General features: G+C 47.3%; 1 protein-coding gene across 1 annotated transcript in view; it reads left to right on the top strand.

The window, feature by feature from the left end:
- Positions 1-418: 418 nt before the first annotated feature.
- LOC103591201 (transcription factor CP2-like protein 1) overlaps positions 419-11,500 on the top strand; it is a 12,052-nt gene continuing 970 nt past the window's right edge. The window contains exons 1-13 of the mRNA XM_008573604.1: positions 419-501; positions 812-963; positions 1,098-1,171; positions 2,015-2,120; positions 2,228-2,334; positions 7,410-7,562; positions 7,817-7,927; positions 8,489-8,586; positions 9,093-9,232; positions 9,619-9,709; positions 10,169-10,251; positions 10,750-10,895; positions 11,038-11,089. Coding sequence (XP_008571826.1) covers positions 419-501; positions 812-963; positions 1,098-1,171; positions 2,015-2,120; positions 2,228-2,334; positions 7,410-7,562; positions 7,817-7,927; positions 8,489-8,586; positions 9,093-9,232; positions 9,619-9,709; positions 10,169-10,251; positions 10,750-10,895; positions 11,038-11,089 — 1,396 coding nt within the window. The remainder of the gene's footprint in view (positions 502-811; positions 964-1,097; positions 1,172-2,014; positions 2,121-2,227; positions 2,335-7,409; positions 7,563-7,816; positions 7,928-8,488; positions 8,587-9,092; positions 9,233-9,618; positions 9,710-10,168; positions 10,252-10,749; positions 10,896-11,037; positions 11,090-11,500) is intronic.

Genomic DNA, 11,500 nt, shown 5'->3' with positions numbered 1-11,500 from the left:
TCCCATGGGGCCATGTGAGGTGCCTGGGCCTAAGGGTTTCCAGGACTCTGCATGGCTTATGGATTAGGGGCCAGTCTTGAAGACTGAGGGTGCTCCTCTTGTCCCTGGGCCTCTTGGGGACCAGCAGGGGAGTGGATGTCCATCCTGTGACTTTGTTTTGCTGCACCACCATCTCCCCTTCAAGTTAATGATTGGTGGGGAGCTTTGGGGACACCAGCTCTTGATTCCCCCGAACTTGGGCTGCACCAACAGGTCCTGAGTTTCCTGAAGCCCTGAGTGCCCAGCCAATAACAGACCCCAGGCCTTGTCCCACCCCTACATGGGGCTGCTGCTGCATATAAAGGCTGAGGCCCGGGTGGGAGGCTCAGTGGTCCAGCCCAACCCACTGCTACGCAGCTGGCCCTGCTTCTTTTTTGAGATGCTGTTTTGGCACAACCAGCCGGAGCACCTGTGGCCCAGTCCTGGGGAGGTGTACCCGGGGACTCATGGCAGCCTGCTCAGGTAAGGGCCAGATCTCCCTGTCCCCTTGGAAGGCCCCAGTCTAAAGCTGGGGGCGGGGGGAGACATGGTAGGGCCATCTCTTTCAAGCCAAAGGGAATGGGGTTCCTGCTCTTTGGCTCCTATAGAAGTGGGGGAAGTGGTCAAATGTATATGGAGTTTAGGGGTCCCTTAGGCCCTTGTTGCTTCTGGGATGCCTGTTGCAGGAAACTATAAGTTCCCTAGAGGGAGGGTCTGGCATAAAGAGTCAAAGCCCCTTAGAGGATGGGGTGAACAGGGCAGAAAGTGGGCAGTGCCCTCTTCCCCTTGGCAGGGAGCCCCTGCCCTTGCCCTACTTGAAGCAGGAAGAGCTGCCCAGCATCCCCGGTGCAGAGCCACCGTGCCCTGTGTTCCAGTATGTGCTCCGTGCAGCCACCTCACCGGCCATGAAGCAGCAGGAGGAGACCCTCACCTACCTGAACCAGGGTATGCTGGGTCTGGGGAAGGGAAGGGGCTGGTGGGCAGCAAGCTTTGGAAGCTGGGGCCAGGGTGAGCTGGAGCTGGTAAGTGCCACTCTGACACTCAGAGTAGGGCTCACACATCCCTTTTATCTTTCCCAGGCCAGTCTTATGAGGTGCGGATGTTCTTCAACCCCAAGCTGGGCGATGCTGCTCAGTGCCCCCAGCTGCTAAAGGTAGGTACCTCCGTTCCCCAGAACTGGCAAAAGCTAGGTATGACTGGTCCTCTGGGCAGGAAGCCAATGTCTCACTGTGATGTCATTGTCAAGTAGAACCCTCTCAAGTCCATCATTTAATTGACGCTCACAACTCAGTGGTGGGCAGGAATTGTTAAGGAAACAGGCACAGAGAGGTTAAGCATTTTCTCAAGGACTCAGAGCCAGTAAGTAGCAGAATGGAGATTTAGAAATACATTTACATAGTGTTTGGTTTTGTTATTTTAAAGATGACCGGTAAGGGGCCGGCCCGTGGCTCACTCGGTAGAGTGCGGTGCTGATAAAGATGACCGGTAAGGGGATCTTAACCCTTGACTTGGTGTTATCAGCACCACACTCTCCCAAGTGAGCCAGGAGCTGGCCCTTACATTTACATAGTGTTATTCACACACATGACCTTTTCTTAAAAATTTGTCTCTTTAGCCCCCATTCTATGCCAGAAAACATTCTGAGCTAGGGATTCAGCAGTAAAGAGACAGGTGTAGTTCCCTTTCTCAGGAGGCTTACATTCTATTAAGACAAACAAAACTATACACAATTACAAACGGTGATACATGCTGCAAAGAAAAGGATAGCATGACTAAGGCTAGGAAGGCATTAACTCCCCCATTTTATAGATGGGGAAACTGAGGCTCAAGGTCTCTAGGTTACCTCCCCAGTTTCACAGCTTGAGTGATTCTAAGTCCTAATTCCTCCTGGGGGTGGGAGAGAGAGTGGGAAGGTTGTTCTACCAAGGCGTGGGGACTGGTTCCCAAATGCCTTAGCACCCTCTGACCTGCAAGCTACACATTCCTGTGACTGCAGAGTGTGGTGCGTGTGGTATTCCATGATCGGCGACTGCAGTACACGGAGCAGCAGCAGCTGGACGGGTGGAGGTGGAGCCGGCCTGGGGATCGCATCCTGGACATTGGTGAGCAGAGAGGGACCAGGGAGACCTCGAGTCTGCTTTCTGGCTTGGAAGTCCTTGTGGACGGGGGTGCTGAGCCTTGCTCCCCCCTTGCCATCTTCTGCTTCCAGATGTGCCACTCTCTGTGGGAGTGATAGAACCCCAAGTGCTGCCCTCGCAGCTCAACACAGTGGAGTTTCACTGGGACCCAATCAAGAGGACTTCTGTCTTCCTGCAGGTGAGCCTGAAGCTGGGTACTGGGAAGAGGCTGGAGGTCAGATGGGGGTGGCGGCAGTGTAGGTGGGAAAGGAAGATGAGTTAGGGGGAGTGTGACAATAAGAATAAATCACTGCCATAAAATGCCTTGAAGAGAAAGTGTGGACAAACATTTATTGAATCTCAACATAGGGAAGGACTTGTTAAACCTCAGAGCAGGGGGTTAGCTCCGCTGGTTAGAGCGCAGTGTTATAACACCAAGGTCAAGGGTTCGGATCCCCATATCATCTAGCCATCAAAAAAACAAAACAAAAAAAGCATTAAAGTGATGGAAGAAACTATAAAACACACAGCAAAATTTAGCCTTGTAAAAAGTAGTAGCTTGAAATACATAGTCAAAATTAAAAGGAGAAATCAAATATTTGCCACATATGGCATACAATGTATTATACCCTTTACATATATAAAGAGTTCTTATATATCAATAAGGAAAAAATATATATGAAAAAAAAAGATGAAAACACAATAGAAAATTGGCCAAAGGATACGAGCAGACAATTTATATAAGGATACAAAATGCCAACAAATGTAGACAGTGCAAATCCTTTCACAGAAATGCTCATTAAGATTACGTGTATATATAACTGATGAATACTTTTAAAAAAACCTGTTATCGGTAAGGTTCAGGAAACACTCTTACATCCTGAGAGTGCAAACTGATGCACCCACCCATTCTGTAGGTAGGACGGCACTTAGGTAAAGTTTATTGAATTTAACATTCATACTCTTTTACCCACTAGTTCCACTTCAGTAAATTTATCCTATAGCAGTGTTCAATAGCTATACGAAGATATATTTACCAGCTGTTTATGGCAACATTGTTTTTCTTTTTTCTTTTCTTTTTTATTCCTAAATAATAGAAGCAGCATTGTTTTCATATTAAAAGATTTTAAACAATCAAAATGCCCATCAGAAGAGGATTGACTTTTAAATAAGTTATAATACAGGCAAACAATAAAAATTATGTAGACTTAGAGCACGATGTTCTAACACCAAGGTCGAGGGTTCGGATCCTCATAGAGGCCAGCTGCCAAAAATAAATAAATAAATAATAATAATAGAAAAATTACGTAGCCACTAAAATGATGTCTCTGAAAAATATTTAATGACAAGGGATGCTTTCCTATAAGTAAAGAAGAGGTAGGGCTGGCCAGTTAGCTCAGTTGGTTAGAGCACATCCTTCTAACACCAAGGTCAAGGGTTCGGACCCCCACACTGGCCAGCTGCCAAAAAAGAAAAAAAAAAGAGGTAGACTACTAACATGAATTTAGGTTTTGATTCTTATTAAAAAAAAAAAAAGTGTGTGCATATACATGTTTTTTCTTATTGCCCAGAGAAGATAGGAAGAAACAATACTTGAATGCTAACAGGAGCTATCNTTGACGCTCACAACTCAGTGGTGGGCAGGAATTGTTAAGGAAACAGGCACAGAGAGGTTAAGCATTTTCTCAAGGACTCAGAGCCAGTAAGTAGCAGAATGGAGATTTAGAAATACATTTACATAGTGTTTGGTTTTGTTATTTTAAAGATGACCGGTAAGGGGCCGGCCCGTGGCTCACTCGGTAGAGTGCGGTGCTGATAAAGATGACCGGTAAGGGGCCGGCCCGTGGCTCACTCGGTAGAGTGCGGTGCTGATAAAGATGACCGGTAAGGGGATCTTAACCCTTGACTTGGTGTTATCAGCACCACACTCTCCCAAGTGAGCCACGAGCTGGCCCTTACATTTACATAGTGTTATTCACACACATGACCTTTTCTTAAAAATTTGTCTCTTTAGCCCCCATTCTATGCCAGAAAACATTCTGAGCTAGGGATTCAGCAGTAAAGAGACAGGTGTAGTTCCCTTTCTCAGGAGGCTTACATTCTATTAAGACAAACAAAACTATACACAATTACAAACGGTGATACATGCTGCAAAGAAAAGGATAGCATGACTAAGGCTAGGAAGGCATTAACTCCCCCATTTTATAGATGGGGAAACTGAGGCTCAAGGTCTCTAGGTTACCTCCCCAGTTTCACAGCTTGAGTGATTCTAAGTCCTAATTCCTCCTGGGGGTGGGAGAGAGAGTGGGAAGGTTGTTCTACCAAGGCGTGGGGACTGGTTCCCAAATGCCTTAGCACCCTCTGACCTGCAAGCTACACATTCCTGTGACTGCAGAGTGTGGTGCGTGTGGTATTCCATGATCGGCGACTGCAGTACACGGAGCAGCAGCAGCTGGACGGGTGGAGGTGGAGCCGGCCTGGGGATCGCATCCTGGACATTGGTGAGCAGAGAGGGACCAGGGAGACCTCGAGTCTGCTTTCTGGCTTGGAAGTCCTTGTGGACGGGGGTGCTGAGCCTTGCTCCCCCCTTGCCATCTTCTGCTTCCAGATGTGCCACTCTCTGTGGGAGTGATAGAACCCCAAGTGCTGCCCTCGCAGCTCAACACAGTGGAGTTTCACTGGGACCCAATCAAGAGGACTTCTGTCTTCCTGCAGGTGAGCCTGAAGCTGGGTACTGGGAAGAGGCTGGAGGTCAGATGGGGGTGGCGGCAGTGTAGGTGGGAAAGGAAGATGAGTTAGGGGGAGTGTGACAATAAGAATAAATCACTGCCATAAAATGCCTTGAAGAGAAAGTGTGGACAAACATTTATTGAATCTCAACATAGGGAAGGACTTGTTAAACCTCAGAGCAGGGGGTTAGCTCCGCTGGTTAGAGCGCAGTGTTATAACACCAAGGTCAAGGGTTCGGATCCCCATATCATCTAGCCATCAAAAAAACAAAACAAAAAAAGCATTAAAGTGATGGAAGAAACTATAAAACACACAGCAAAATTTAGCCTTGTAAAAAGTAGTAGCTTGAAATACATAGTCAAAATTAAAAGGAGAAATCAAATATTTGCCACATATGGCATACAATGTATTATACCCTTTACATATATAAAGAGTTCTTATATATCAATAAGGAAAAAATATATATGAAAAAAAAAGATGAAAACACAATAGAAAATTGGCCAAAGGATACGAGCAGACAATTTATATAAGGATACAAAATGCCAACAAATGTAGACAGTGCAAATCCTTTCACAGAAATGCTCATTAAGATTACGTGTATATATAACTGATGAATACTTTTAAAAAAACCTGTTATCGGTAAGGTTCAGGAAACACTCTTACATCCTGAGAGTGCAAACTGATGCACCCACCCATTCTGTAGGTAGGACGGCACTTAGGTAAAGTTTATTGAATTTAACATTCATACTCTTTTACCCACTAGTTCCACTTCAGTAAATTTATCCTATAGCAGTGTTCAATAGCTATACGAAGATATATTTACCAGCTGTTTATGGCAACATTGTTTTTCTTTTTTCTTTTCTTTTTTATTCCTAAATAATAGAAGCAGCATTGTTTTCATATTAAAAGATTTTAAACAATCAAAATGCCCATCAGAAGAGGATTGACTTTTAAATAAGTTATAATACAGGCAAACAATAAAAATTATGTAGACTTAGAGCACGATGTTCTAACACCAAGGTCGAGGGTTCGGATCCTCATAGAGGCCAGCTGCCAAAAATAAATAAATAAATAATAATAATAGAAAAATTACGTAGCCACTAAAATGATGTCTCTGAAAAATATTTAATGACAAGGGATGCTTTCCTATAAGTAAAGAAGAGGTAGGGCTGGCCAGTTAGCTCAGTTGGTTAGAGCACATCCTTCTAACACCAAGGTCAAGGGTTCGGACCCCCACACTGGCCAGCTGCCAAAAAAGAAAAAAAAAAGAGGTAGACTACTAACATGAATTTAGGTTTTGATTCTTATTAAAAAAAAAAAAAGTGTGTGCATATACATGAAAAAAAAGAGGTAGACTACTAACATGAATTTAGGTTTTGATTCTTATTAAAAAAAAAAAAAAAAGTGTGTGCATATACATGTTTTTTCTTATTGCCCAGAGAAGATAGGAAGAAACAATACTTGAATGCTAACAGGAGCTATCGCTGAGAGATGGGGTGATGAGAAATGCCATATATTTATATATATTCTGTATACATTTTCATACATATATTCTTTATACGTTTCTGGTGTTCTCTACACTTTCTACATTGAATACATTTCCCTTCATAACCAAACAATACTATTGCCCCTTTTTGTGAGTGCTCACCATAGTTTAAGCACCTGCAGTAGGAGCCAGGCTGACATGATGCAACTTGTACTACTTCCTAGAATGGACCTTGCCCAAGTCCCATAATCTCTGTGAGCCTTGGTTTCCTCCTGGTAAAGTTAGACCCTTTACCTGTGTGTCACAGGATTGAGGGAAGGCTCTAGAGGGCAGTGGGTGTGAATGGAGGGGAAGACCCTGCTTACCTTTGGAATCCCAGGAATACCAGGCAGAACACAGAGGCTGCAGGCTCAGTGGGGTGGCAGGCCAGAAGGGCTTCCGAGAGTAGATTGCCAGATTTAGCAAATAAAATACAGGATGCCAAGTTAAATTAGAATTTTAGGTAAATAATTTTTTGGTATAAGTATGTCCTGTGTGACACTCGGGACATATTTATACTAAAAATTATTTGTTGTTTACCTGAAATTCAAACTTAACTAGGCATCCTGTATTTTATCTGGTCTTATCCTGGAAGGGGATGCCTTGGCTCAGATGTAAGTAGAGAGAGAGAGCTTTTTGGGTAGAGGCCTTTAGAGAGAACTATTCAGGTGTGTTGGGGGTCATAATTAAGCTGGCTGGAGGGGGGGGGTGGCAGGTTCATTGGTGGGTGAGGGACAGCAGCCATGCAGCAAGGCTTGACTCAGCCCTTTAAGGTACTTGAACGCCAGGGTTGGGAACTTTGCTTCTCATCCCATAACCATGGGAGACCATTGAAGGATTCTGAACAAGGGAAAGAACCTAATAAAGTGATGCTTTTTGAATAGACACTGGTTGGGCATGGAAAGTTGCTGCGGTAAGTGGCTGAAAGGTGACAGGCAAGTAACTCACAGGTTTGGGGTGGAATCCCTTGAATGTGGATGGGACCTGGGTCCCCCTGCTTTGTTTCTTCTCCACCTCAGGTTCACTGCATCAGCACTGAGTTCACGCCTCGGAAGAAAGGTGGAGAGAAAGGCGTTCCTTTCCGCCTCCAGATTGACACCTTTAAGCCCAGTGACAAGGGGCTTCTGCCTGAGCACCTGCATTCAGCTGGCTGCCTCATTAAGGTGTTCAAGGTACAGGCAGCACTGGGGCCCCTTTTTCCTCCCTCAAGGGTTGTCACCCTGCTGTGTGGGATCTGGCCCTGCTCAGCTATGGACCTTCAGCCTGTTGTGCCCCATCCCTGGGACTGTTTCCTTTTCTGTACACAGAGGGGTGGAGCATGATCTCTTTCTTAGAGCCTGTCCAATAAAGCCTCCTAAAGTGTGCGTGTGTGGCGGGGGGCAGGTAAAGAAGGGGTCTCTGAAGCTTTCTTCTCACCCTCTTGTAGCCCAAAGGAGCTGACCGGAAGCTGAAAACTGACCGGGAGAAGATCGAGAAGCAGCCCCTGCATGAGAGAGACAAGTATCAGACCGCCTGCGAGAGCACGGTCTTCTTGGAGGTATGTGTTGGGGAGGCAAGAGCTGGAGGGGAAGTTTGGAGAACAGATCCTCAAAGTACAGATGGGGAAACAGAGGCCTTAAGGACTGTGACTGCTCCAGGATTATCAAAGCCCCCCAGTGATCCCTCCCATTGCCTGCCTACCCTGCCTACCCTTTGAGTGCTGCCTGTCCTGTGTCCCGAAACAGAGGCCTTAAGGACTGTGACTGCTCCAGGATTATCAAAGCCCCCCAGTGATCCCTCCTATTGCCTGCCTACCCTGCCTACCCTTTGAGTGCTGCCTGTCCTGTGTCCCACCACCACAGCCACCTCACTTCTGTGCGCTCTTTGACTGGAGCACCTCCCTTCCTGCTGCTGCTGCTCCTGGCTAGCACCTCCAGCGAGCCTTCCCTGACTCCCCGGCCCTGCCAGATAGTTTGTTCTCTTTCTTTGTGGTGAAACTCAAGTCTACTTGTTAGGCCACAGGTCCCTTGTCAGCTCTTAATAGAGGGAGGGAGGTGTGCGAACAGCCACCACTGCCCTTGGGACGTGCAGGCTGACCTTGCTGCTTGTTTGCCCACAGTGTTCACCATGGCCAGAGCCCACTGCAGGGCCCCACCCAGCTCTCAGCCCTCTGGCGCTGACCTCTCCCAACTCCTCCAAGCTCCTGTCCCCAGAGAGGTGAGGCAGGATGAGCACCTCCCGTCAGCCCTTGGGGTGAGAGTAAAGAAAAGAGCTCCTCTGCTCAGGCATTGGCAAAGGGGAAGGACTGAGGGTGTGGCTGAGATCTGGCAGGGAATGTGTGGCGTGAGCACACAGGCCAGCTCTGCATCTCAGGGCAAGCCTCAGGGGAGGGTGAGTGGGGAGGGAGAAGAGCTGCACTGTTCCGCAGAATCCCTGACCCTCTGCTCCTCCTCGAAGGCTCTGTTCCTCACCACCGTTCCCTCTGGACACCTTGGGGTGTGGCCCAGCTGAGGTGAGTCTTCCCTTTACAACTCCAACCATTCCTTTCAAAGCCTCAGCAGCTCATCTCACTCTCCAGAATAGGGTGGCCCTGCCCCCTGGTGGCCAGATGTGGTACAGCCAGATTCCCACTCTTACCTGGCAGGACTGGACAGAAGGAGCCACACCTCTCAGGCTGGAGACCCCCCAAAGGAGGGGTTGTTTCCCCTCCCCTTTGCTTTTAGTTCATGGGTCCACAGTATTACCTGGACCACCCTCTTAATGCCTCAGGATCTGAACCCTGGAGCCTCCATCTCAGAGACACAGCAGTGGTTGCATCGGCACCGGTTCTCCAGCTACTGCCGGACGCTGGCCAACTTCACTGGTGAGGCTTGCGACTGGCAGGGACCAGACCTGTAGGGTACTGAGGGTGGAACACTCAGGCAAGAAACCTGTCTCTGTCTTGGCTTGCCGTGTGCCTTACAACTAACCTTTACTGAGGACTAAGAGTTATCTGGCATTGTACTAGGCTCTCTTCTCATGTATGCTCTCAAATAATTTATACACTACTCCTTGAGGACAGGGCCCAGAGAGGCTGAATCACTGGCCAAAAGACACAGCTAGCAAGTGGCAGAACTGGGACTTGAATCCAAGTCTGACTCTCGTGTCTTGACATTTTAGGGCTATTCGTAGCCTAATGGACTGTGTACCTTGCCTCCCACACTTGATCCCAGGCCTCTTCCCCCAATCTGGCCCTGTCTGATTCTGCAGGCATGGATCTGCTGAAGCTTACTCGTCAGGACCTTATCCAGATCTGCGGGGCTGCCGACGGGATCCGCCTTTTCAATACTCTTAGAGCCAGGTGCTGGGCACTGCCAAGCAGGGCAGGGTCCCCTTCCACTGTATGAGCTCACCTAGCGGGTGTATTTCACAGGATATTTGAGCCAGAAGGCACCTTAAAGACCACTTAGTTCTACTCTTTTTTACTGAAGAAGAAATTTAGGCCCAAGAAGGACAATGACCACCCAAGGTCACAGAACAAGGCTGGCAGGACTGGCCTATCTGAAAAGTTAGGTTCCTATGACCTCCTCCTTCCTGTGGCCATCCCACCTACATCACTTAATTTCTGGGGACAGAGATGGGTTTTTTCATTTTTTCCTCCCCTGAGGGCCCAGCATTCATTAAGTGCCTAAGAACTGCTTAATGACTTCCCTCCCAAGTGACCTGGAAGGAGGCTGGGGGGTCTCTCCGAGGGATGGGGCTAGAAATGGGAGCTGTTAAGGTCTGAAGGGCTGATACATAGACTGTTTTCCTGGCCCAGGCCCATCCGTCACCGGCTGACTTTATATGTGGCTCAGGAGGCCGCTAGACAAGAGAACAAGGTTCCTAAGAACCCCGACTCAGGTGAGGTTCTGGCCTCTCTCCAGAAGACCAGAAATTCAGGTGTGGCTGTATGAAACCTCCTCTGGTTTGGGAAGAGAGTGATGCCCTTTTTGGCATTCCTCTGCCTTCCATAACCAGATTAGTCCTCTCTCCTTCCAGGATGTCTCCCTGGATTTATTCCACCATATTCTAATCTCCCACCTTCTTCTGACTTTGTCATTCCATTAGTATGTGGGATTGGAACATTATAATCTTGTTATTGTACTTAGGTTTCAGTTATTCATATGTAGTTGTCCTACCTCTTTAAACTGGAGACTCCCCTCAGTCTGAAGACTCCCGAAAGGTGAAGGATGAGATGAAATAAAACCTTTTTCTTTACTATTTCTCTTCCCCTCCGCCCACCCCGTGAAGCTGTCACCTTGCCCCCTCCTTCCTTCTGGCATTCCTGGTTCCCTCTGAGCTGGACTCTGGGCCTCCTCCTCACACTGACCACTGTCTCTGGGCTGCCCACACCCCCAGGTTTTTATCAAGAGATCTCTTTGGATGAACTCAGTGCTGCAGAGCTGGTGGGGAAACTGGCTGAGCTCCTGGCCCTCCCAGCCAGTCAGATCCATCGTCTTTTTCACCAGGGCCCTGGGGGCATCCTCATTCTCCTCAGTGACCAGGTAAAAGGGCAGTTTCCTGCCCCAAGTTCCCAGGGAGACCTTAATCACTCTTGTGTCTTAAATCCACCTTCCTTTTCCATGCCATGGCTTATTCTGTTTGGCTCAAGAACAGATTGTCTTTATGACCCCATCTACCTTACAGGTGGTCCAGAATCTTAAGGATGAATCATACTTTGTGGCCGTGGTGAAGAAAGGTAGGGGTTTTAGAGGGAAAGGAGTGTGTCTGGTCCCAATAAGAGTGATTGGTCGGTGTTTAGAGTAGATATGCATTGCTTATCAATAGGGATATGATGAGAAGTGTGTCATTAGGCGATTTGTCTTTGTGTGAACAACATAAGATTATACTTACACAAACCCAGATGGAACAGCCTAATATACACCTCCAGCTCCATTATAATCTTATGGGACCACCATCATATATGACATCCATGGATTACTGAAACATTATTCAGCACAGGACTGTACATTCTGTCTCCTAAATGAGATTAAAAAGTTCTTTGAAGGTAGGGGGGAATAATGTGTGTCCCAATCAACTGGTAAACTTCTGCTGAATGCCAACTTTTGTCAAAGGGACAGAAATTCATATAGCTAAAAGACAATTATTA

This window comes from Galeopterus variegatus, unplaced genomic scaffold (genome assembly GCF_000696425.1).
Source record: "Galeopterus variegatus unplaced genomic scaffold, G_variegatus-3.0.2 Scaffold938, whole genome shotgun sequence".
NCBI lineage: Eukaryota > Metazoa > Chordata > Mammalia > Dermoptera > Cynocephalidae > Galeopterus > Galeopterus variegatus.
Note: the sequence above shows the minus strand (reverse complement) of the source record. Positions and strands in the feature narration are given on the sequence as shown.